This window comes from Labeo rohita, chromosome 8 (genome assembly GCF_022985175.1).
Source record: "Labeo rohita strain BAU-BD-2019 chromosome 8, IGBB_LRoh.1.0, whole genome shotgun sequence".
NCBI classification, from domain to species: domain Eukaryota; kingdom Metazoa; phylum Chordata; class Actinopteri; order Cypriniformes; family Cyprinidae; genus Labeo; species Labeo rohita.
In genome coordinates this window covers 30203160-30227712 of record NC_066876.1, presented here as the reverse complement: position 1 = coordinate 30227712, position 24553 = coordinate 30203160, and the positions used below count along the sequence as shown (strand labels likewise).

Below are 24553 nucleotides of genomic sequence, written 5' to 3'. Positions count from 1 at the left end.
TAGAAAGAACGATAGAACGATAAATAGAACAATAGATAAAACAACAGAATGATAGAATAGATGGATACAAATAATGGATAGAATGATAGAACAACATATAGATAGAACAATAGATAGATAGAAAGATACATAGATGGATAGATACATAGATAGACAAAGAACGACAGAACAATAGATTGATGGAAAGAGAGATGATAGAAAGATAGAAAGAACGACAGAACGATAAATAGAACAATAGATAGAATGATAGAATAGATAGATACAAACAATGGATAGAATGATAGAACGACAGACAGAACGACAGATAGATAGATAAACAGATAGATAGATAGACAGAATGATAGAACAATATAATACGAGAGATGATAGATAGATAAAGAACGACAGAATAATAGATAGTACGAGATGATAGATAGATAGATAGATAAAGAATGACAGAACAATAGATAGATGTAATGAGAGATGATAGATAGAAAGATAGAAAGAACGACAGAACGATAAATAGAACAATAGATAAAACAATAGATAGAATGATAGAATAGATAGATACAAACAATGGATAGAATGATAGATAGATAGAACACATAGATAGATAGATAGATAGATAGAAAGATAGAAAGAACGACAGAATGATAAATAGAACAATAGAACGACTGAATGATAAATAGAACAATAGAACGATAGAATGACTGAACAACAGATAAAACAATAGAACAATAGACACAACGATATATATAGAACAACAGAACGACAGAACAATAGATAGAACGACAGATAGAATGATAGACGGATAGAACTTTAGAACGACAAAAAGAACGATAGAATGTTAGACAGAACAACAGATAGATTCTTTACCCAGGTCCATGTCGTCGGCCTGCGGGCGCTGTGAGTACGGGATGCCTTTGTAAACGGCATCTAGCAGCTTGTCCTTCACCTGAGTGATGGTGTCACAGTTTAGCACCTTAACAGGGATTTCTGTACCGGCCTCTCCCTCCGGAGGAATACACATGAGTGTCTGAAACAGAGAGGCAACACAGAGATCCAGGATATTATTAGCAACAATGGAAAACATGACAATACTGATTGACAAGATGACCAGCAAAGGCACAAAAACACATTTCCATTAAAATCTAGTATGCAGACCACACACTAACATACACATGGACTTAAGAGGGTGTGGAAAGGTCAAGGCACATTTTATCACACACAGTGGGAGATGGGAGCTTTATTTAGCCGGGCTCTGCCAGCCTATCAAAGATTGATCTGGATCCTGTTTCAAGCTTCGGCCTGATTTATCATAATAGCCATCTCAACTTTAACTGTTATGTCAATGGTGAAATATTTATCCGCCTGCAAAGCGGTATTCGGAATATGTGAAACACGCAGGTTTTGATAAAACGGTCACTGATCGATAAAAACAAACGGCAAGAGCCGATTGATCCGGCCACAAACAAGGATTCACGTGACATGTCTTAAGGTAAAAGATACTTCAAGCTGAAGTGTGTAATCCTTTTGATATTAATACACTCCGTTTAATATGCAGAGACAACTATAAGAAAATCATTTATAGGTTAATTTCTCTCTAAACTGTAAACACTGTCTCAGTCGTGCCAACAAAATATTGATCTGTTTGTTTTTAGCATCCTGACCAACATAGCAACACTGACTCAACCAATAGTGTGACTTTGGGTGTGTGACTGTTTGTTTGATAGACCAATGACAGACAAGGATGTTTGCAGCAGAAAGTTCAGGGGAAAAAAGTAAATTAATTAACGAGCAAATAACTTATGCTTTCAAGTGCTAACAAAACATCAATTTGTTTGTTTTTAGCATCCTAACCCAGCAATACTGACACAACCAATGGGTGGGACTGTTTGTTTGACAGACCAATGACAGACAAGTGTTCAGCAGAACTAGTAGCGAAAAGTAAATAAATTAATGAACAAATAATGAACATCCTGACCAATACAGCAACACTGACTCAACCAATGGTGTGACTTTAGGGGCGGGACTATTTGTTTGCCTGAACAATGACAGATGAGGAAGTGTTTATCAGCAAGTTCAGGGAAAAAAGTAAATGAATTAATGCACAAATAATTTAAAATTGACAGAATATGATATTACTGTTCTGAGCGCTAACAAAATATTGAACCAATGGCATCATTTTTGGGGTGGGACAGAAACACTGACTCAACCAATGGGATCATTTTTGCGGTAGGACTATTTGTTTGCGTGACCAATGACAGATGAGGAAGTGTTTAGGAAAAAAAAAAATTAAACATTATTTGTTTCAAGCTGCTTTCTTAACGTCGGTCAGAAATCATAAAACAGACTAAAAAAATGAACCATGGCACCATGTCCAAATGAAACATGGTAACACCATAGTGCATTTATTACTTCTTTAAGTGTATTAATGTACCTCATTTTGCCATGGCTGCTATGATAAAACCTTCATCAAGCTATAAAACCTTCATGCAGCTCTACAGCCTTGATAAACTAAATAAGACAAGCTGTAGAATGTGTGCATCAGCTCATTTATGCAGGCAGTAGCATAAGCAAAATCATAAAAAAACAGCCCTCAGCACTTACCAAGTGAGTAACACATACAAATAACAGCTTCATAAACAGGCAGGCGAGTTACATTAAAGAGCCGCGCGTTTTATATGAAGCCGATGCTTTGATATATCTCCATTCACACCGTGACAACAGTCCATATAAATTCATGAGAAGACCTTTTGTGTGCATGGGCCGCATTAATCGTGTGATTAAAACAATGCAGCTGGCACTGTTGCGCGACTGTGCATCCGTAATCGCGGCTACTCGCTGATCATTAGCTCACGGCAATTCCTCCCCTCCAGCCGCGGCTCACACGCGAGGAGTTTGTGATTAAAACCCAATTACACAGTAAATTACGGAATTCTCCCGGAGACGGCGCCCAGCTATATTTAGGACATCCGACATCGGTTTAGGACTGGATTGGGCTGAAACTCAGAGCTTGGAGGAAATAAGGGTTTTACGAAAGCTTAACACCATAAAGATCAGTTCTCGTCTCTGGCTGTGTGTGTGTGTGTGTGGAGATGAGAGTGTGTAAAGGTGACTTTAGTGTGTCCTTTAGCACGTGTTTACACACCCACAGGCAGACTTCCTGGCAAAACTGAGCTGTTTAATGCTTAAAAGAAGAGTAAATATTGGATCCATTGAAATATTCTGGAGATATGAAAAATCTTAAGCATAAATTTTTTATTAATTATCATTATATAAAAACTGATTGATTGATGTTTTAATCCACCAACGAAAATTAAAAACATTGTCTACAGAATTTAATAAACCAGTTATCATTACTATGGTGTCTCCAATATTACAATTCTGGTAAGTAAGTAAATAAAGAAATGCTTATATAGGGTAATAATATAATATATATTGTATATTACATAGCATAATTGCTATTGTGGCACAAAAGTTACATTTCTGGCTGATACCTAGATACATTTTTCATTTTAATGTTATGTATGTATCATTATTTTTATTATTATTAGAATCATATTATAATATATATGAATAATATATATTGCTAAATATTTTTTTTTATTTAAACTTTTTTCTTATTATGTTTGTTATTATTAGAATGATATATAATATTTATTAATAATACATACTGACATATGATAATATAAAAATTCTGGCTGATCCCTAAATAAATATTTTTTATTATGACGTACATATGTTTATTATTATTATTATAATCAAATATATGTATATATATATATATATAGATAGATATATAGATAGATATAAGATATATTAATAATATATATTGACATATGATAATATATAATATTATCATATGTATTATCGACACCTAAACAAACATATTTTCTTATTATGTACACATTTTTATTATTATTATAATTACAATCATATCATATTTATTAAAAATGTATACTGATATATGACAATAATATATAAAATTCTGTCTGAAACAGAAATTAATTTTTCTTCATTGTATGTACATATTTTCATTATTACATATAATATATAATGGCATATGATCATAATATATAATATATTAAACACAAATACTGTAGTGGCACCAATCTTAAAATTCTGGCCGATACTTAAATAAATGTTTTATTATTATGCACATAGTAATAATAATAATTATTCTTATAAAATGCACAATAATATATAATAAGTTATGATAATATATTATCTATAATAATAATAATAATAATAATAAAATTCCATATGATTTGGTCTAAAAATATACAGCAATGATAGAAAAATGTATTTATAAATAAATGAATTTTAACAAGTAAAAAAAGTTCTAAAAGCTACATGTGATTTTCACCAATCAAAACCATGCCAAAGACTATCTAAATGCAATAATATGGCAGAAATGAGCATGCATAGTTAAATATCCAATATGCAAAGCTGACCAATCAGCATTCAGAACCGGAACAATCTAATTTATAATTCATGACGTGTCGCATTATTTAACAAAGACTCGAAACAAGGGCAAATATTTACACTTCTAATGAATATATCAACATACACGCTGTGTTACAGGTGAGCCTGACCTTTTCTGATGGCCCCTAGGGGCCTCTCTTTAGGGTTGACAGCTAAGACAGCTGAATAACTGTGCCACATATCGATTCCCTTAAGCTGATCTATCCTGAATACCCTGGAATTGATGAGCTGTCCTGTAGCTTTAACTACCACTGAGGAGACATAGATTAAAGCTCATTCATCGGTCGCCTCGTATTGTTCCATTTAAAATCAATGCACAGAACTCCATCGGTGCAGACGGTAAATATGCTCTTTTGTGTAGTTACGTTTGTGTATGCGAGACACTGAGAGTGTAAATCAGCCGCTGTCTTCCCGGCTGTCTGCACACTAAAACAACACTGTTATACATATTGGTCCTTTTCAAACGTATATTTGAGCTGAAGTCAAACACTTGTGGTCTTCAATGAAGCAGGGGGTGCTGGGAGACAGGAAGAGGGATTATGGGATACGTGAGAGAACGTCACCATGGGAACACTGACCAGCTGCTTGTAGTCAATTTGCTGTCGGATGAGCTTGTCTTCGCTCAGGGAGTATCTGGCCTCTCCTGTGATGGCGTCTATGGGACCTTTTTCCATCTGCTGCTTTATAGCACAGTAGAGCATAAACAGAGGCTCGCCAGCACACTCCTACAGGGAAAGAGAGAGAGAGAGAGAGGTCATATTCTACACTTTTGTAGCATTTTATTTTCTCTCTGAAGTCCACTTATAATGTTAGTCAAGGTTTCTTGCAACAAAGTTTTATGTGATCATTTCCCACCGTCTCACTGACCCATAGAATTTAACAAGCGGTTTTGCTACTGTACCTTTAAGACCCCTATATAAATAAATATATCTGTTACGACTGGCATTCTCACACAACTTCCATAAAAATACTAGTTTCATGGAGAAGAAATAGAGTTAAAACTGTTCAAAATTGAAAAGTGTTTTGTTTTTGAAAGAAATATATACCGTTAGTACGCAAGGGTGCGTTAAATTGATCAAAAATGACAGTAAAGAGTTTTACATTGCTGCAAAATTAATGTTTTTAAGGTTGATATTTATTCTATTCATCAAAGAATACTGAAAAAAAAAAATCTAATATTAAATACATGTATTATAAATATTAGGCAACACAACTCTATTATTATCAACACTGATAATAATTGAAACTTATTTAGCAGCAAATCAGCATATTAGAATGATTTCTGAATGATCTTGTGACACTGAAAACTGGACTAATGATGCTGAAAATTCAGCTTTGTATCACAGGAATAAATTACATTTTAAAATATATTCAAATAGAAATTGGTCATTTTTAATGGCAATAATATTTACTGTTTTTTACTGCATTTTTGATCAAGTAAATGCTGCCTTTGTGCTACCTTTCAGAAACATTACAAAAAAATAAAAAAAATAAAAAAAACCCTCACTGACAAAAAAGCAATATACACTTGCATAAAAACTACAGATCACCAAACCATTAGAGTCACTATATAAAAACACAGACATTCAATGTAATAATTAAACTAAAAACATGGAAAAGAAAACAAAAATAGCGCTTACGTCACATAATCAGAAGCTTTGTGCTGTGAACGCTTTCGAACCTCAGCGCTTTTATTTCCAAAAGAGCAAGAAAATCATGTTTTCCATTACACGTCTCCTTTAAAACCTTTTACCTTTATAGAACACGCCAAAGAACTGAAGACGACATCCTGCGCAAAATACCACAGAACATCAATTCAATAAAATCACAACGAGCTGTAATTTTCACACACTTCGAAAACGCCTAATTGCACCTTTAACTACAGAGGGAAAAAGCGGGGAAAGGAGACAGAAGAGACATATTCTGACCAAAAGGAAGCGAAAAGGAGAAACAAGGCGGCGAGCGTGCGGAGAAAGAAAGTGCGGCCGTTAGAATGAGAGACGCGTCCGATCACGGTTCTTTTCAGATGGCATTTGTGAAGTATGGAGAAGTCTCCAATTACCCACTTAAAAGCGTTTGATGACTAAACAGCGATACTGAGGGGAGGCTATTATTTAGTTCTTAGGCGAGATCAGCTTGACATTATTAATTACAGCATGACATCCTGAATCACACTCTTCCAACGCAGGCGGAGAGGGTTACCCAGCATCCATTGCACGCCTAACAGCAAGTAATTCTAAACAAGCAGCCTGCGAACTCTATGTCAAATGCATTTAGTCTTAATATATACATCAGATCCTCATCTTTCTATTGCTTTTAGAGGCTGTCAGCAGTCAGCGTTCTGGCTCCGTCTGCTATTCATAGTTTGGCCGTTAGACCCTGCTATGACACAACAGATGTGTGTCACGGGATCCGCGCCAGGTTTCATTCGCTAACGGACACGTTCCAATGTAGAGTTCGCATGGTTTAACGTATGCAGAGTAAATGCAGATGACATGAACTGACAGCGCAAGAGGAAGCCCTAAATATCTGTTAATAAATGTTTATGTGACCCTTGTCGGGTTAGTTCAGCCTAAAACGAAAATTCTGTCACCACCTACACACTCATTTCGTTCCAAACCTGCATGACTTTCTTTTGTGAAACATGTCACATAATGAAAGTGTATAGTGAACATGGACTGTTCAGTAAAAAAGCCTGTTTATGCCACTGAATAAAAAAGGTAAATGCATCTTTTCAATCTAACAATTCTGACTATTTAAATTAGAACTGTGAGATACAATCTCACTAGTTATAAAGTCAGAATTTCGAGATACAGACTTTTTTCCTCAAAATTACATAATATAAAATCGCAATTGCGAGAAATAAAGTCAGAATTGTGAGATGTAAACTCGCAATTATGAGAATTAGTCGATTTTGAGATATAGACTCACAATTGCAAGAAATAAAAACAGAATTGCAAGATATAAACTCGCAATTGTGAGAATTACTCAGAATTGAGATACAGATTTGCAATTGCGAGAAAAAAAAAACAGAATTGCCGAAAATTGACTAATTCTCATAATTGCGAGTTTACATCAATGTAAACTCGCAATTATGAGAATTAGTCAATTTCGAGAAATAGACTCGCAATTGCGTGAAATAGAAAAAGAACTTCAAGATATAAACTCACAGTTGTGAGAATTACACAGAATTTTGAAATACAGACTTGTTATTGTGAGAAAAAAAACAGAATTGCTAGATGTAAACTCGCAATTGTGAGAATTAGTCCGAATTTCGAGATACAGACTCTCAATTGTGAGAAATAAATACAGAATTGTGATGTAAACTCACAATTATGAGAAGTCAATTTTGAGAAATAGACTTGCAACTACGTGAAATAAAAACAGAATTGCGAGATGTAAACTCGCAATTGTGAGAATTACTCAGAATTTCGAGATACAGACTCGCAATTGTGAGAAATAAATACAGAATTGTGAGATGTAAACTCGCAACTGTCAGAATTATTCGGAATTTCAAGATACAGATTTGCAATTGCTAGAAATAATATTAGAATTGTTATGTAAACTTGTAATTATTAGAATTAGTCAATTTCGAGATATAGACTTGCAACTACGTGAAATAAATACAGAATTGTGAGATGTAAACTCGCAATTGTCAGAATTATTCAGAATTTCAAGATACAGATTTGCAATTGCTAGAAATAAAATTAGAATTGTGAGATGTAAATTTGCAATTATGAGAATTAGTCAGAATTTCGAGACAGACTCGCAATTGTGAGAATTAGTCAGAATTTTGAGATACAGACTCGCAATCGTGAGAAATCATAATTGCAAGATGTAAACTCTCAATTGCGAGAATTAGTCAGAATTGTGAGATATAAAGTCCCAATCGTGGGAAGTAAAATCAGAATTGCAAGATGTAAACTCGCAATTGCGAAAATTTTATATCATGCAAAACTGACCTTATAACGCACAACTGCGAGTTTATGTGTCACAATTTAGAGAAAAAAATTTAGAACTGGGAGATAAAGTCACAATTACCTTTGTTATTTTTTATTCAGTAGCGGAAAATGGGCTTCCATAGTTAAGCCCCAAAAAGAAATAGAATTAAAAAATTGACGTGAGGATTCTATTTTATTTTATTTTATTTTACGAAATGTAATGTAATGTAATGTACGACATGAGAATGAGTAAATAATGACATCCCAAACAAATAAATCCTTGAAGGTGAATGTTCACCTTAATAACAAAAATATTTTCTAAGAATGTCCGGATGACGTTTTCTTGGTTTCTTGGTTATGTTAATGAAAACACTAAAGGAATGCTCCATTTAGTCATCCTGCAAACATTACGTGAACGCTACTTTTAAACGTTCTCTAAATGTTTCGAAACAAGTTGCAAATTTAATAAAACACTAAAAGAATGTCCAACTAAAACGTTTCAGATGTTTCATGAACAAAGTATAAAATTTGTGCTAACGTTATGAGAATGTTAATCACAGACCACATAACTTTGAATGAACATTCTATTAAGGTTACTGGAACCATGCCAGAAACGTCTAAGAATGTTCACTGGTTCTATATCCTGTTAGCGTTAAAGTGATGCTTAAAATGTTAATAAATAATATAATGTACACAACATAAATGAGCAACAGATACAAACATACTGAATGTTTTGGCTCATGATATATATGAATTAAATGCACACCCAGGCAGTGCAACAGAGCGGTACCGAGACGGCATTTCGTAGTAATTACTCCTAGAGGCCTGTATAGTGGCCAGAACACTTTAACATCTGCACTGAGGGGACGTAAAGACACCGGGCGGCCGGCCAGCACTACATTCCGCAGGCCAATTCCAGCCCTGAATGCACAAAGGGCCTGATGTTCCCGCCCTTAGCGCTAATAGCCATCTCAATCTGCTTTAGTCTAATTCAGCCGCGTTTGGGTCATCTTGGTGAACTCTGGAACACCTGACAGGATGTGGGATTGAGCGAGTGCCCTCACGGCCTCCTTCAGGGTTGGGCGGAAGTCGTGGCATTCCTGAATCGCTATCAGGAGCGTAGGCTTTAACGAGATTTATTAGGAGGCTTTGCGATGAGTCAGGCCGTCAAAAACGTCAGCGCACCAAAAAATGTTGCAAACAAGGTGCTAGTTAGCCAGAGAGAAGTTTGAGGTTGTTGCTCAATTTCACTTGTACTTTCCAGAACACATTATTAAAATTGACTCAATGTTTGTGGTAGAAAAACATCACTAACCTTCAGGAAGCGGTGCAGGAGAAATGTAAACCAGTTAGTAAGCATCTTCTCAGCCACAGACTCAGTTCTGCAAAAACAAACGCAATCCGAAAATGCTAAATATGCTGCACGGTTGCTAGGGTGTTCTGAACAGTTGCTATAGTGTTGCTATGTCGTTGTTAAGGTGTCCTGAGGGTTTTATTTTAACATACCTATGTAGTTGTTAAAGTATTCTGGGTTATTGCTAGGGCATTGATAAGTGGTTGCTAAAGAACTTTGGGCGGTTGGCAGGGCATTGGTAGGTGGTTGCTAGGGCGTTGCTATGCAGCTACTAAGGGTTGCAGGTTCTTACGCAGTTGATTGGAATGTCTGTGTTTTTTGCATGCTGCTATGTGGTTGTACAGGTAGTGTTGTAAGGTGTTCTGAATGGTATCTATGCAGTTGTTAATGTGTTCTGGGGGTTGCCAAGGTGTTGCTATGCAGCTGTTAAGATGTTTAGGGGGCTGTAGGGTCTTACTATGTGGTTGATAAGGTTTTCTGTGTATTTGTTTTTTTTTTTTTTTTGCATGCTGCTAAGCAGTTGCGTAGTGTTGTAAGGTGTTCTAAATGGTTTCTAGGGTGTTGCTATGCAGTTGCTAAAGTGTTCTGGGGTTGTTAGGAAGTAGCTGGTAGTAGGATGTAGCTGTTCAGGTGTTTAGGGGGTTGTAGGACCTTACTAGGTGCTTAATAAGGTTTTCTGTGTGTGTTTTGCACGCTGCTATGTGGTTGTGTAGTGTTGTAAGGTGCTATGATAGGTTTCTAGGGCATTGCTAAGCAGTTGCTAAGGTGTTCTGGGGGTTGCTAAGGTGTTTCTATGCAGTTGTTAAGATGTTTAGGAGGCTATAGGGTCTTACTATGTGGTTGATAAGGTTTTCAGTGTGTTGTTTTGCATGCTGCTATGCGGTTGCATAGTGTTGGAAATTATTCTGAGCGGTTTCTAGGGCATTGCTAACCCTAGTTGCTTGGGTGTTGCTATGCAGCTGCTAAGGCATTAAGGGGGTTGCAGGGCCTTACTATGGAGTTGATTAGGATGTCTAGTTGTTTTTGCATGCCACAATATGGTTGTGTAGTCCTGTAAGGTGTTCTAAATGGTTTTTAGGGTTTTGCTATGCAGTTGCTAAGGTGTTCTGGGGGTTGCTAGGGTGATGCTATATAGCTGTTAGGGTGTTTAAGGGGTTGGAAAGCCTTACTATGTGCTTGATAAGGTTTTCTTTGTGTTTTTTTTGCATGCTGCTATGTGGTTGTGTATTGTTGTGTAAGGTGTTCTAAGTGGTTTCTAAGGTGTTGCTATGCAGCCCCTAAGGCATTTAGGGGGCTGTATGGCCTCATTATAAGGTTTTCTGAGTATCTTTTGCAAGCCGCTTTGAGATTGCATAGTGTTGTGCGGTGCCCTGAGTGGTTTCTAAGCCGTTGCTACGCACCTGCTAAGGTGTTCTAGAGGGTTGCTAGGGCATTGCTAGGCAGCTGCTAAAATGTTCTGGGCGGTTTTTAGAATGTTGCTATATGCATGCTGCTATGAGGTTGCACAGTGTTGTACGGTCCTTTTTTAATGGTTTATAGGGCGTTGATATGCAGCTTCTAAGGTGCTCTGAGTGGTTTCTAGGGCATTGCTATGCAGCTGCTAAGGTGTTCTAGGGGGTTGCTGGGGCATTGCTAAAACAGTGGCTGCTAATATGTTCTGGGTGGTTTTTAGTTTAAATACTCTGGGGGATTTCTAGGGCATAGTTAGGTGGTTGCTAAGGTGTTCTTGGGGGTTGATAGGGCATTGTTATTCAGTAATTAAGATGTTCTGGGGTTGCTAGGGTTTTAACAATTTTTTTTTTTTTTTACAAATCATTTACCAACTTTGGAGGAGAAAATGTGAATCGTCATGCTCTACGAAAACCACCTCTTACCGTCTAAGCAGCAGTTTGGGGTGGTTACGGTTCTCCAAGTTCTTTTCGATCAGGTCTGCCAGAAGCTGTTTGAGAACCACAGTGGCATACTCCATCCGCCCCTGCAGCGCCGCCATGAGGAGGGAGGCCACATTGCCACGATCCCGCATGGAGAAGGACCTTTGAGCCTCCAGTGTGTGAATGAAGGTCAGCAGGAACATCTTGTTATGCAGCAGTTGACTGAATAAGCGCAGGGCCTTCTCCACATTAGCCGGAGACTGAGAGAGGAGAGAACGTTTGATTAAACGAAATAAAAAGCAGGAGAACAAAAACACGAATGGAAAAGCTAGACAGGAAGAAGATGAGAGAAACATGCGCAACAACAGTTGCTGCCTGAATGCATACTTGAAAAAAGCTCCGCTGCGGTGAGAATTAATTGTTCTTTGCCAACTATTTTCAAAACATTTTTTGGTAAGGCACGTTCTCTAGACGGCTATTCCACCAGGGCCTTGCAGGGCTGCTGATTTCATTCTGCCTGAGGTTTTAATTAAAAAGCATGCTGAAAGAGGGGCGTTCGCTCTGAAGCTCACTACTGAGACAGCAGTACCGTAGCTTCAGAGCTTAGGGGATCTTTTTAAAGCACATCTAGGGTTTTTTCTGCTTTCTTTTTTTGGCAGGAGGATTAAAAGAAAATGGTCTATGAGTTGTGGCAACCTACTTATTGGCACTTGCGAGTGACAGATGACACCTGGGGACAAAGAAATTGAAGGAGGTTTCTAAAAGTTCCCTTACGTCCAGCTCCTTGAGAACCGGGTGTTCTTCAATGCCAGGGAACATCACTCTCATGGTGTAGGTACGATACTCCAGGAAAGGGATCTTCACACCATCCATGTCATTTGTCAGCTCTTGGATGTCTGTCTGCAGCTCAGCGAATGCTGAGAATAATAAAGAACAGAAGCGACATGCATCCATCAGACTGAAGAACACCTCATATGCAGTGACAAACAGATATACTAGGGGGATATTTTACCATATTTTGTGTTTACTTGCATTAGCAACAATATGGTAAGAAATGGTTGTTTTGTGTCATTTCCATTTTGCATCTTCTAAAACTTCATGACAGAAACACTGAAATAAATTAAGGAGTTGCAATCAACTAAACAAGATTCTAATTTAATTGGTTTTCTTTGTAACTTTTCAGTGTAGCTGGTTGATTTAGTTGCTGTTAATCAAACTCCCTTTTCTCGTCTAATATGGCCGTTTTTACATCCATCACGGAATCAGGCTTGAGAGATTAAATGAAATTATCCATCACTGATTGAAAACATGAAAATTAAAGCCATTTTTCTTTGTAAATGAGTTTTAGTGCACAATAATATTGTCTTCTCTCGATTTTTTTAAAAGCGAGTTCAGTACTACAGTATGCAAAAGTTATCGTATTTTGTATTTCTGCCATCATTAAATTGCATTTAAAAACATATTTCAAATACAGTATAATACAAAATTAAATTTACATTATTCACTATATACATAAATACACAGTATACAGTTGAAGTCAAAAGTTTACATACACCTTGCAGAATCTGCAAAATGTTAATTATTTGACCAAAATAAGAGGGATCATACAAAATGCATGTTTTTTATTTAATACTGACCTGAATAAGACATTTCACACCATAGTCGTTTACATATAGTCCACAAGAGAAAATAATAGATGAATTTATAAAAATGACCCTGTTCAAAAGTTTACATGCACTTGATTCTTTATACTGTGTTGTCACCCGAATGATCCACAGCAGGCTTTTTTTTTTTTTAGTGATAGTTGTTCATGAGTCCCTTGTTTGTCTTGAACAGTTAAACGGTCCACTGTTCTTCAGAAAAATCCTTCAGGTCCCACAAAATTCTTTGGTTTTGCAGCATTTTTGTGTATTTGAACCCTTTCCAACAACGACTGTAGGATCATATTTTTTTTTCATTTAGTACTGCCCTTCAGAACCTACAGAAGATATATGTTTCCCAAAAGACAAAATAAGTTGAATTTTCCCTGATCTGCGTTGTGTTTAAACCTTCTGTAATAGTTGCATAGTTGCTGTCCCTCAGTTGTCCTCAATGTGAAAAGACGGATCTCAAAATCATACAGCCATTATTGGAAAGGGTTCAATACACAAAAATGTTGAAAAACCAATCTGTGGGACCTGAAATGCTTCTCTGAAGAACAGCAGGCAGTTTAACTGTTCAGGACAAACAAGGGACTCATTAACAACTATCACTAAACCAAAAACAGCTCAGTTAACAACACAGTATTAAGAACCAATGTTTGTAAACATTTGAACAGGGTCATTTTTACAAATTCAACTATTCTTTTCTTATGTTGACTATATGTAAATATCTTTTATGTCTTATATGTAAAAATCTTATTTAGGTCAGTACTTAATAAAAAATAACATGAATTTTGTATGATCCCTCTTATTTTGGTAACATAACATTTTGCAGATTCTGCAGGGTGTATGTAAACTTTTGACTTCAACTGTATACAGTACATATATTACACATATTCTACTGAAATACATTTTAAAATATTTTAAAATGTTAATTTTCAGCATCATTACTTCAGTGTCACATGATCCTTCAGAAATCATGCTAATATGCTGTATTTTTTGCTGGAAATAGTTGTGCTATTTTGTGTGGAATGCTTTTTTCCAGCATACTTTGATGAAAAGAAAGTTTAAAATAACAGTATTTATTTGAAATGGAAATCTTTTGTAACATTATAAATGTCTTTACTGTCACTTTTGATAAATGTAATGCATTCTACATGTATTAAATTGATAAAATTACACCCTCTCTCTCTATAACAGCAGTTCTGGTGTGTATGCAAACAATTTCAATCTCTGGGAAGGTAGAAATGGAAAAAAAAAGAGCTGAAATTGCATACACAGAAAGTTGCATTCATTCCAGTATCTCATGGCATTCTTTTAACAAATGCATAAATAACACGGCACCGTGTCTGCCTGAGCTACAGATCCTTTTAAAGCCGTGAATAAAACCGGTATCAAAGGATGAGGACATTATGACGTCATGACCCAGTTCAATCCCTCCACAAAGACTGCGTCAAACTCTGCAAGAATCCAGGCTACTGCAGTGCGAGAGCGCATCCGACTCGCTCCCGTTCGGCGCCCACGGGAGACCTCGCGCACAATAAAATAATACATCACAGCTCCGTTTGATTTATCATACGGGTTAAAACCATTAGTAGCTCATTAAAACGCTCTCCACACCTGTCGGAAAACAGCTTGGCACGAGCCATATGCACCACAGATGCTGAACTACCCCCAAAATCTTACCTTCCTTGCACTCTAGAGCGACCCGGGACTCCAGATTGTCCATCTGCAACTGCAGGCGCTTGAGCGTGCGGTCAGCGTCTCGCGTCTTGCGCTTGTAGGCGATGAGCACGGCGATGATCGCGATGAGGAGGACGCCGCCGCCGGCTCCGATCCCGATGATGGCGGGCAGCGTGAGAGTGCTGTCGGAATAGATGTGAAGCATTCCCGGAGAATATTCCAGGCCGCCCACCAGAATCTACACGCACAGACAAAAGAAACTATTAGAACGGGCCCTTGAATCTAACGACCCTGCCGGCTTTAGTGGGTCATAATGAGGGCTTTTGATTGGCTGAGGGCACTCATACTGTTTCTTCTTGAATGAAATCAGCTCGCAATTAGAATTACGGCAGAATTATGCACTTGTTTGACACGTTCACGTCGCGTTCCTCCACCTGCGGCGAGAGAACAATCGCTCGCGCCTCCGTCAGACACCGTGACCACTAATTCACATCAAATTACTTCAAAAAGTCACTTTGGCACAGGTGTGAAGGCAATTAGGCAGAAATCAGTAGGTAATAGAGGTCTAGTTAGAGATTCGGGTCTGACTGAGGCGTGGTACCCGGAGCTCAGCCTTGCGCTATTCGCGGACCAATTAAACGCGGCATCCAGCCGTCTGTCCTAACGAGTTTCACCTTTCTGCGGCTGCTCGGGCCCCGCGTGGCTGCATGAATTATTGAGACTTGGTGATAGAGGGGAACAAAGTGAATCCTGGAGCGCTGTCGATACGTGTCAGGTCATTAGCTGAGTGATCCTGGCACTCCAGATCCCACTATGTCTCTCTCTCGTTTTTTTCCCACTTTTCTATGGGAGTTTCTCCATACTGTGGATTCACTAACCGGAACTCAAATGAATAATCGGCTCTTTGATACACGCAAGCCAATGCTAGTGCTAATCAATCAAACAGGTAGGTGTTGGATCAAATTAAAAGGCGTAATGTGAACATATACCTTATATTGAGAAGAATAGATCAGGGTAGAGTCGCTCCTAGATTTTATTAGAATTGACTTTTTGTGATGCTATTGATCAGTTCTGAAAGTAATTACTGCGACAAGGTTTGTATTCAGGAAACAGTATTGGCAGTAACACTCAGCGATTTAATAACCAAAACTAGATTTTCTGAAGTAATTCATGACATGATGCTAGTGTGTGCACTGAGGCGTTGCTATGTAGTTCACAGGTGTGAATCTTTGTGCTGATAGCAAATCGATTCAATTCATGATTCACTGATTTGATTCAGAAGCAATTTTTTGCACTCATTCAGTGCACTCAATCTGATATCCAACTACAGCTAGTTAATAAAATGTAAATATATATATTAGTGTATAGAGAGAGAGAGAGAGCTAGCATGTGTGTGTGTATATGTATATAATACAAATATATATAAATGAATCCATATTTACACTACCAGTCAAACATTTTTGAACAGTAAGATTTTAAATGTTTTTTAAAGAAGTCTCCTCTGCTCACCAAGTCTTCCATATTTATTTGATTTGATTCTATATACAGCAAAAAAAGTAAAACTTTGAAATATTTTTACTATTTAAAATAATTGTTTTCTATTTGAATATATTTTAAAATGTAACTTATTCCTGTGATTTCAAAGCTGAATTTTTAGCATCATTACTCCAGTCACATGATCCTTCAGAAAACATTCTAATATTCTGATCGGCTGCTCAAAAACATTATGATGATGTTGAAAACAACTGAGAAGAATTTTTTCAGTTTTCTTTGATGAATAAAAAAAATTCAAAACAGCATTTATCTGAAATAGAAATCTTTCGTAACATTATAAATGTCTTTATCAGCACTTTAATCAATTTAAAGCATCCTGGCTAAATAAAAGTATTAATTTCTATAATTCTCCCCCAAAAGCTTATTATTTTAGATAAATGCTGATCTTTGGATCTTTCTAGTCATCAAAGATTCCTGAAAAAAATTTACTCAATATTGATAATAATAAAAAAAATGTTTCTTGAACAGCAAATCAGCATATTAGAATGATTTGAAGGACCATGTGACACTGAAGACTGGAGTAATGATGCTGAAAATGTAACTCTGATCACTGTAACAAACTGCATTTTAAAATCTATTTAAATAGAAAGCAGTTATTTTAAATAGTAAAAATATTTCACAATATTACTGCTTTTGCTGTATTTTGGATCGAATACATACAGGCTTGGTGAGCAGAAGAGATTAAAAAAAAAAAAAAAAAAAAAAAAAAAATTTAAAATCTTACCGCTCAAAAACATTTGACTGGCAGAGTACATATTACATTTATTTATGCGTGTATATGTTATGTATTTATTTTTAAATGAAGTATATATGAAAATATATACGATACAAATCTGAATATACACACATTAACATACATATTACATTTTCTGGGTTATAACTCTTTAACTCTTATATCCATCCATATATAGTTAATTATAAGTTAATTCAGTAATTTTTCAAGATTGAAACACATGGATTGCCACCTTTAAACAAAAGGTCACACGATTTGAGGCATCGTTCATGTCTAAAGTGCTAAAGTTCAATACTACAAACACCAAGTATGAGCAATAATAATAGAGATGTTTTCCTGAGCAGTGACCACTAATGAAAGCCGTTATTATCAATGAAGTGGGCTGAACGTGTCTCAAATGCTCTTTCTGAGCATATGTCAGAGCTCAGGAAGGTTATGAAGGATCCCCGTCTGCTGTTTGTAATAATTGTTTGAGCTGGCGGGAGAGCAGATAGCTAGATTACATGGGAAATTGCTTGTATCAGCGCTCCCTATAATCCTAATAAGTACTTAATGTACGGCGAGCCACTTCCAGTTGACCTTTATGTTTTCCGTTTTAGCATTAAGGTAAAAAATGGCCATGCGGCAGTGGCTTATTACGAGATTGATTAAATGAGAGGCAGAAAGCCCGAGTCCATGCAAACCAAACAAAGCATTTTCGCCATCTTACGGCCATCCATTCATTTTCTGCCAGCTTTATTGGTTGATATACAATAAATAAGGAGCCGTAAATGTTCAGTCAGCGCACTGAAAGGTGAGCATGGTTTGCTCTTCACTAGCAAGAGAGGCTGCTTATAGATTAGGCGTTTGTTATGCATAATGGGAAAATGTCATAGCTGCATGATAATCACCATTACTCGCTGTTCTCCGGTCAGATCTGGTGAATCACAGAGCAGCTGAGATTCAGAGACTGTTAACAGACAGGGGGTTTCTCCAATCATCACGCTGTAATTCAGGCGGGCGTTGCCGGGAGCAGGAGGGATGAGATTCTTGCCCTGTTTACAGATGAAAACACAGAAAACTAAATTTACTAAAAAGGATCAACATAATTTGATGTACATAATTAGAGAAGAAATGCCCAGGTCATATTTTCCCCAAAATTAAAAAATAAAAATACTACTACTACTACTACTACTATTAATATATATATATTAGTAATTAATATATAAATTAGAAAAAAATAGAAATATATATAAAAAATAGAAATTACATAATAGAAACCAATTTTTAAAATAAAACATTAAAAAAAAAATTACATTTAAATTGTTTAAGATCATTCAGATTTTCAATACTGGCACTATTTTTTTCTAAAATGAAATATAATTATATATTAAATAATTTTATAATTTGTTTAAATGTAATATTTTCCAAATAAAGCCTTTTTATAAACATTATATTTAATATAAATCACATTTTTAATATAATTACAAAAAATGATAAATTTATTTATATGATAAATTAATTTATTATGTTATAATATTTTTAAAATTAAAAAAAAAAAAATGTAAAAAAACATTCAGATTTTCAATATTTTTTTTTTCAAAAATCAAATCTAATTATATATTAAATAATTGTACAGATTTTTTATATATATATTATAATATCTTCAAAATAAAGCCTTTTAAGCATTATATTTAAAATTTAAGATGTTTAAGATCTTTTTTTCATTTTTCATTAAAATTTTCTCACACACACACTTATGTTATATATATGTATGAGAAATGTGATAATATAAATCAAATATAATTATACTATATATGTACTAATACGTAACTATATTAAAATTGCATTATTTAAAAATAAATCCTAATTTAATAAAAATGTTGCATTATGGAGAAAAAAAATGGGTAACACTTTACAATAAGGGTCATTAGTTAACATTAGTTATCTACTTCGGTTGACATGAACAATACTTCTACAGCATTAATTATTCTTAGTTAATGTTACATTTACTAATGCATTATTAAACTTAAAAGTTGTGTTTGTTAACGTTAGTTAAAGCACTATGAATTAACATGAACTAACAATGAACAACTGTATTTTTATTAACTAACGTTAACAAAGATTAATAAATACTGTTCATTCATGTTAGTTTGTACATTAACTAATTGAGCCTTATCGTAAAGCGTTACCAAAATATGATATCAGAGCGAAATATGACATTTCATGAGAGACACCAAAATTCAAATGGAGAAAATGTCAATAAAGGAAGATTATGAGATTATGACAAAGGCCTTGCCTTCAAGATGATGGGTGATCCTGGTTTGACCTCCAGGATCCCAGCATTCCCAAGGGGGTCAAAGGTCGGGTTTGGATAGTATGTGAAAGGAGTTCCATTGAGGATGAGGAGGGCAGACACATGGTCCAGGATGAAGCCGAATTCATCCGGGTGAACTCCGCAATCTGGAACTTGGCGTTTGGTGTAGATGATGCCCGGAGCCAAGCATGTCATGACAGAGTCGTTCACCACCGTGCAAACCTACAGAGGGACATCCAGACATTTGTTCTTATCACGTAAACAACAAGCTGTCCGTAATCATGGCGGGGGCAGAGAGGAGAAGGACAGCTGGTCGGGAACTCACGTTTGTGGTTTCCACTCCTCCATATTTGGCTCTGACTTTAGGTTCCTGAATGGTTAGCAGATTGGTTCCTGTGACCGTGAGGGTGGTGCTGCCACTATCAGAACAAACAAACAACACTTCAGTTAGACGACAGATACTCGGACTGATACTCAGACCTCAGTTGAGTGGTTCTGCATATACGACTGTGGATCTAATGCTAGTGAGTCAGAATTCAGGCTCTAGTGAACAGAAAATGGCTAAAATATGCCCTACAGCCTTCAAAACATCCTTTTAGTCAAAATTGAATTGAGCATTAACACGCGCACACATAATTTACATTTCTTATTAAAAAACATAATAACAACAAAAATAAATACATGTAAAAAAGTAAAACATTTCAGAAAAAAAAATCCAAAAATGTATTATTAAAAAATATTCATTAAAAATTTATATCTATATCTATATCTATATCTATATCTATATATATGTAAACCCAACTGCATTTAATCCAGCCTATAGTGGTTTGCTTATTGCTATCTGGCTTTATTCTGTACTGCTATAAAGCAATCCCAAGATACACTGCACCAGTCCTATTTTCAGATAGTGTACTGATCTCTTGCTTTTATTTCAAACTAAAAATAAACTATTTCACTCAAACTAGTTTAATTACCAGTACTTGAGCTTGCTATGCATCTTGTGCTAATTAGACTACTGAGTCATTGCCATATGCTAACTCTCTATCGGAAACAGCTGTGAGTGAGTTTCTGCCCACGTAGAGCGTTTCAATTCATTCATTTATGAAATTCTATTAAGCTTAGGGTGCTGTCTTTGAAGTCAGTGAGACATATTAGCCTGTGTAGACAGCAGACAGTGAGGAATCCCACTAGGGTTTGGAGCAGAGCCATTAAGCATGTGTGAGATTGTGTTAACGTACTTAATGATGCTCCAGTTGGGCTCTACGCTGGAAATGGTTGGATCTTCGGTGTAAATGTAACGTGTATCGCTGGTGACCTCGGCCTTGTCAATGAACAGCTTGACGGATGAAGCTCCAGAGCCTGATGCTGACGGCGGTGTCACACACACTATCTCACGCACAGTTCTCCTGTTGGAACAAAACATGAAGTTAAATTACACTAAAACAGAAATATTTGAAGCCATTTTCATGACATTTTGAAAAATGAATCAAAACCTGACTGCGTAAACAGTCTAAACTAGTGTACAGTGGTTTCGGTGGTCTCATCTGGCTTTAAGATGTTTTTGTTTTGTTTTTTGCTTAAAACCCTCTCAGAACCATCAAAATAGACCAGTTGAATCATCTTGCCCAGGCTGGGAGACCAGCTAACCACCTTAGACTGGTTTAAGCTGTTTTTTAAAAGGTTGAAAGGACCTCTAATGTGTTTTGGATGCTGGTTTCTCTACCAGCAAGATGTTTTGGCCAACCAGCTTTACCAGCTTAGTTTCTAGACCATCATGTCTAGACCAAAAAAAAAAAAAAACGGTCTAAACATGAATGAGAATACATGCTGTCCTTTTCAGTCAGTAAACTGCTTTGAGACCGGCTTTAGAGGCACCATAATGTCAGATTTAATGATGTAGAACAAATGAGTGTCTAATAATTACATAATTACAGAAATTGCTTATTTCTGGTAAAAACGGAATCACAAGGGGAATAAAAAATAAAAATAAAAATAAATAAAAGCAGCTTTAAAATAATATTTTTTTCATCCACTAATTTTGTAGACATTAAAAATTATAAATTAAATAATTAAAAGTGTGTGTATAAACTACTAGTCAAAAGTTTTTAAACAGTAAGATTTTTAAAGCAGAAGTCTCTTCTGCTCACCAAGCCTGCATTTATTTGATCCAAAATACAGTAAAAGCAGTAATATTGAGAAATATTTTTACTATTTAAAATAACTGCTTTCTATTTGAACATAATTTAAAATGTACTTTAATCCAGTGATCAAAGTTAAATTCTGAGCATCATTACTCCAGTCTTCAGTGTCACATGATCCTTCAAAAATCCTTCTAATACGCTGATTTTCTGGTCAAGAAACATTATTATCAGTATTTAAAAGAGTTCAGTATTTTTTTTCAGGATTCTTTGATGAATAGAAAGATCCAAAAATCAGCATTTATCTGAAAAAAAAAGCTTTTGAAAAAAAAAGCTGGGGTGTAGTTCTTGGGTTGTCTGTCATTTCTCTGAGCTTTACATGGTCTGATCTTGGGGTGAATTTTCTGGGACGTCCACTGGGCGACCAGAGGTGTCTGTTTTAAATGTCTTCAACTTGTGAATAAAGTTCAAATTGTTTGGAAATGGCCGTATTACTCTTCTCAGATTGATGGCAGCAACAATTGCTTCTCTAAGATGATTGCTGATGTCTTACCTCCTGGGCATTGTGTTAACACACACCTGAAGGCTCCAGACCAGCAAACTGCCAAAGCTTATGCTTTTATAGAGGCGCTCAGACTTGTTGATGATCAGTTAATCAAAGGTATTTGATTAACAGTGCTTGACTGTTATTTACCCTCTTAATTCCAATGTTAACAGTAAGGGTGTCCTAACTTTGTCACACATGGATTTTCCATTTTGACTTTATTTTTGTTCAGTAAATAGTGACACGGTGCAATTTGTCATGTGTTGTTGTTCATCTGAGGTTTTATTTTCGAAATTGTAAAACCAGCCAAGGACCAGTTTTTTTTTAATTATGTCCTGATACGGAAAACCATGGAATTCAATAGGGTGTCCTAACTTTTTTTACATGACTGTATGTATATATACACACACATAATATATATTTATTTTTGTACTTTTTTCCATGTTTACTTGTGATTTTTGTACCTGCAAAATTTCTTTGGCCAAGCATATTCACCAGAGATTTGTTAGTGAACAACATGGCTAGACCAGCATAATCCAGTCTAAACTAGGTTTTTTCAGCCAGAAACTGAACACATTATACAATGAATGTGTTCTAAGCAGATGTTACTGCATTTTAATCACCACACAGCTCACTAACAATCCCAACCAGCAATGCATCATGTTTCCTGGCACAGGCACATGTGGACATATTTGAGAACGGCCATGCACGCTCATTTGATTTCATGTGGAAATGACACATCTCGCTTCCTCCCAAGTCCAACTGTATCCCACAGATGTCGAGGGACGCAGATGTGGAAGATCCGGTTAAGAGCTGACAGAAGCGCTGCTCACCTGACAAACAGACACTCTTCCTGGGCCAAAAACACGGTCACGGCGCTCCCGGCGTCCAGATGTCGGCCTGAGATAGTCAGCCTGGTCCCACCGGACACGGGTCCTTTCTCTGGCCGCACCCGGTTGAAACTCGGTGTCTAGAGGGACGAGAAAAGCAGCGGTGACTTCCGAACAGATGGAGCTCACGAAGCGCGATACGGACGCTCAAGCGTGCACTTGTTTTCCTCATTCTGGTACTACATGAAGAGATTACACTCATCACCGTAATAGAAACGTCCTGTTTGGTCTCGCGCCGCGCAGGCCTCGTTTGTTTCGGCGCACGACCTGTCAGCCGCCGTCCTCTCGCAGTAATTAGTTGCATACCTGTGTAATTGGTCGGAGTGCGTGTTTTCATTTGCTTTACCCTTCTGCACGACTGAAGCTGCCTGGACGCTATTGATTAGATGTTGAGGGAATCCAGGCAGGGTCATCCATTTATATACGTGTGTGTGTGTGTGTGTGTACGTAAAGCTCCTGGGCTCGGGATAATAGACTAATGCCCTATTCCTGCTGGGCACCACTTAAAACTCAGCGGGGAGGAAGGGGTAATTGTGTCATTCTTTACATCCCCCTTCCCTTCAACTACATTATCACATGGGCTCCACCAGTTGATTTGATTGGCTAACGGGATGGAGGAGTGGGAATCCTAACGATTCATCGGTTTCAAGTGCACAATCGGATTGGTGGAGTCTCAAAGGACGGATTCGTATTGATCAGCCGCACGTAAATCACCACAAACAAAATGTTAGCAGCGATAAGGGAATCGATATAAAAAGAACGATTAAAACATAAACGAAACGTCTAAAATCGAAGGCAGCCGCCTCGCTGGCTGAGCAGGTGCCGTTTTGGGTTTGAAGGCAAAGGAAACCTCTTTAAAAAGCAAAATGTTGTCACATTTAATATTCTAGGATAAATTCAAGTGAGTTTAGAAATAACCTATAGAGTGTTTAGTAATTACAAAGCTTATTTCTGGCAGGAATGGAATCATAAGTTAAATAAAAAAAATACAATGATAAAATTTTAAAATAATAAATAAATAAAATGAAAAAAAGATGCTTATTTTTAGCAGAAATGGAATCACAAGTTAAATGAAAAATAAAATAATAAAATTAAAAATAAATAAATATTTCTGGCAAAAATGGAATCATAAGTTAAAATAAAAAGAATAAATAAAAAATAAAACAACACTTATTTCTGGCAGAAATGGAATCATGAGTTAAAAGAAAAATAATACAATAAATAAATAAAATGGAAAAAAATGCTTATTTCTGGCAGAAATGGAATCAAGCTGAATGAAAAATAAAATAAAATTAATTGAATAAATAAATAAATAAATAAATAAAATACTTATTTCTGACAAAAATGGAATCACAAGTTAAATGAAAAATAAACAAATTAATTGAATAAATAAATAAAATACTAAATAAAAAATGGAATCATAAATAAAATAAAATAATGCT

General features: G+C 36.2%; 1 protein-coding gene across 1 annotated transcript in view; it reads right to left on the bottom strand.

The window, feature by feature from the left end:
• The window catches only part of plxna3 (plexin A3), a 209301-nt gene that overhangs the window by 5744 nt on the left and 179004 nt on the right, over window positions 1–24553 (bottom strand). Inside the window, exons 15-25 of the mRNA XM_051117011.1 lie at window positions 23055–23191; window positions 20778–20945; window positions 19865–19958; window positions 19522–19761; window positions 18134–18277; window positions 14960–15194; window positions 12408–12550; window positions 11637–11893; window positions 9724–9790; window positions 5046–5192; window positions 856–1015 (exon numbers count right to left, since the gene is read on the bottom strand). Of these exons, the coding sequence (XP_050972968.1) occupies window positions 856–1015; window positions 5046–5192; window positions 9724–9790; window positions 11637–11893; window positions 12408–12550; window positions 14960–15194; window positions 18134–18277; window positions 19522–19761; window positions 19865–19958; window positions 20778–20945; window positions 23055–23191 (1792 nt within the window). The remainder of the gene's footprint in view (window positions 1–855; window positions 1016–5045; window positions 5193–9723; window positions 9791–11636; window positions 11894–12407; window positions 12551–14959; window positions 15195–18133; window positions 18278–19521; window positions 19762–19864; window positions 19959–20777; window positions 20946–23054; window positions 23192–24553) is intronic.